This window comes from Cyprinodon variegatus, unplaced genomic scaffold (assembly GCF_000732505.1).
Source record: "Cyprinodon variegatus isolate N-32 unplaced genomic scaffold, C_variegatus-1.0 Scaffold881, whole genome shotgun sequence".
NCBI lineage: Eukaryota > Metazoa > Chordata > Actinopteri > Cyprinodontiformes > Cyprinodontidae > Cyprinodon > Cyprinodon variegatus.
In genome coordinates, this window is record NW_015151334.1 from 129,738 (window position 1) to 132,148 (window position 2,411).

Below are 2,411 nucleotides of genomic sequence, written 5' to 3' on the forward strand. Positions count from 1 at the left end.
TCTAATCCAATTTGGTCAGATTGGAAAGAGATGTTTTTTTTTCCCATTTCCTTTCCGCTTGGCGTCCGTGTTTACAAGCTTTTGGATCTTTGGAGTAAAATCATCTTTGCATCAGTGTGATGTTTTTCTAAACTAATCTTCATTCACTGGCTCCTGCTCCTTGGTGGGGCAGGTGGCTCTAAATGTAACATGTAGATGAACCTGCCATCTACCCCGCAAAGGAGCATTAGCACAAGGTACCGCTGAGTACGGGTTTGTTTACAAAACAGGCAGCCTCTACTACTATTACAGTGTTTGCTATAAGCTAGACAGTTCTGCATTTTGCTCAAATTATTTAATCTGATCCAAAGCTTGCTACATGTATAAACACTCCATTATCAGATCATTTTATTCGGTGTCCATGTAAACAGAGATTTTAAACTTTCGATCAACCGAGATTTAGTTCAGATCAGCTAAATTTGCGCATGTAAACGTAGCTACTGTGAGCAGTAAGATTGCACCAGACCCAGAGCATCGGGTTGTAAAGTATAAAAACAGATATCCTGAACTTAAACCCTGTGGTTTTGTTGTACAGTCAGAGCTTTAGCCAAGAGCAATGATTGGAAACATCATACAGTGTATACCCAGCTTTACTCTATCTACGATTTCTCTGCGCTTTCTGTTGTTTAATTGGTGAAACTGAGTAGTCACCATGGCAACATATCAAGAATCCAAAGGGGGTTTGATAAACTGTTACTTGTTGAGTCGTATATGTGCGTTGAACAACATTTGACTAGTTTCTAAACATGGTTGTAGCAAATCACAGTGAAGACAGCTAGATAGAGTAACATATCTTTACTGTACGGAGCCTTTAACTGAGGAGGGACATCTGGCCTGACCAAATTACCTTCTACAATAAGGTGAAGTCATTTTCTTTAAATTAAATTCTTGACAGAATTCACTATTGCAGTGGCATCAACTACATAGACAGTTCACAGAGTTAAGTCAACTGTCAGACAGACGATTATATCAATACACTTCATCAAATAGTCATTTCTTCTAACTTACTGCCAACTTTTACATTTTTTTTTTTGCAAAAACAAGATGGACCCATTAAGGCACATAAAGATGGGCCCATTAAAGCACAGTAACATAAAGAACCAAGTCAGAAGCGCAGCAGAGCTCACTCACCACAGAACCGCTTGGCGCCGTCTTCCTGAAGCAGCTGAGTCATGAGACCAACGGGGCAAACGGATTGGCTGAATGTTTGATGTCATACAGAATCACCTGTTCAGACTGAGCTCTAGATTCAAAGCTAATGGATTCAAGTTTTAGGGATCAGGAGCTTCATTTTATGGATCGGATCATAGAGGGAAAAATGCAGACGGTTCTGTTGAGGCTCGGATTTTAATTGTCAAAAGTTTAGTCAAAAGTTTCTGAATCAGATTCGTAGCTAAATCAACAGGAAAGGGAAGGAAAGTCAAATTTAAAAAGTTGGTAATTCCACTAAAATCATCAGGATTAGAGAGAAACAGGAGGAAATCATTTGAGCTGCTGGATTATATTGATCATTTCAGCTGGTTCTTGCGACCCGATCTGAGAATCTTACCTTGTGGGACTTCTTGTAGATGAGCTGATGATCTCTTATGGTGAACCAGCATCTGTAACCAGAGGAAACGGATTAACCCTAAACAGAGACCGGTCAGGGCGAACAGCGGCGCTGTACCTCTTCCAGGTCTTTGATTTCCTCCTGGAGCGTTTGAACAGGTATCCCTGGATGACGGCACCGTTGCTGGGACACGAGTTGACCATCGGCTCGCCTGAAGCATCCTGAGGACACAACAATGACGCCGCTTTAATCCAAATCCACTCAGAATCCCTCCACCAGAGCCCCTTTCTTGAAGTAGTGGAGCAGGCAGCTGGTTCCAGGTGGATTCTGAATCTACACAACAATCACAAACTTTCCAAAACCAAACCTCAGGGTATTTAAGTAACGCTTTTACTTTGAGGATGAAGGTTTTTAATTCACGTTTTTAATAAAAATACAAAAAGTGTATAAAAGTTCTGTCCTGCTGCCTTCAGAGGTCTCCTGATTATTAAAGCAGATCCAAGCTTCTGACGCTGACCTCAGATCAGCCATGTAACCCACAGCCAGTGTTTTCAGTAAAAACAGAAAAGATGTGGGAATAGGTGTTCTGATCAGAGGAGGCCAACTGCTGAACACCTCTACACATCATCCTGTGTGTCACCCTCACACTTCATACACTTGAAAAAAGCTGAATGCAGACAGACAGCAGGTCAGACCCACAAGATGAAGAGGATTCTGTTGCATAAAAACAGGAAGCAGCGAGCTGCCGTAGAAAGTTTTAGAGCTGCAGTCAAAGCTGCAGTATTAAACCACTTAAAAACATCCATCTCTGTTCGGTTTCAAA

General features: G+C 41.5%; 1 protein-coding gene across 1 annotated transcript in view; it reads right to left on the reverse strand.

Annotated features, from left to right (window-relative positions):
* LOC107099528 (arf-GAP with coiled-coil, ANK repeat and PH domain-containing protein 2-like) overlaps nucleotides 1–2,411 on the reverse strand; it is a 26,447-nt gene that overhangs the window by 16,214 nt on the left and 7,822 nt on the right. Inside the window, exons 10-11 of the mRNA XM_015397689.1 lie at nucleotides 1,706–1,809; nucleotides 1,589–1,640 (exon numbers count right to left, since the gene is read on the reverse strand). Coding sequence (XP_015253175.1) covers nucleotides 1,589–1,640; nucleotides 1,706–1,809 — 156 coding nt within the window. The remainder of the gene's footprint in view (nucleotides 1–1,588; nucleotides 1,641–1,705; nucleotides 1,810–2,411) is intronic.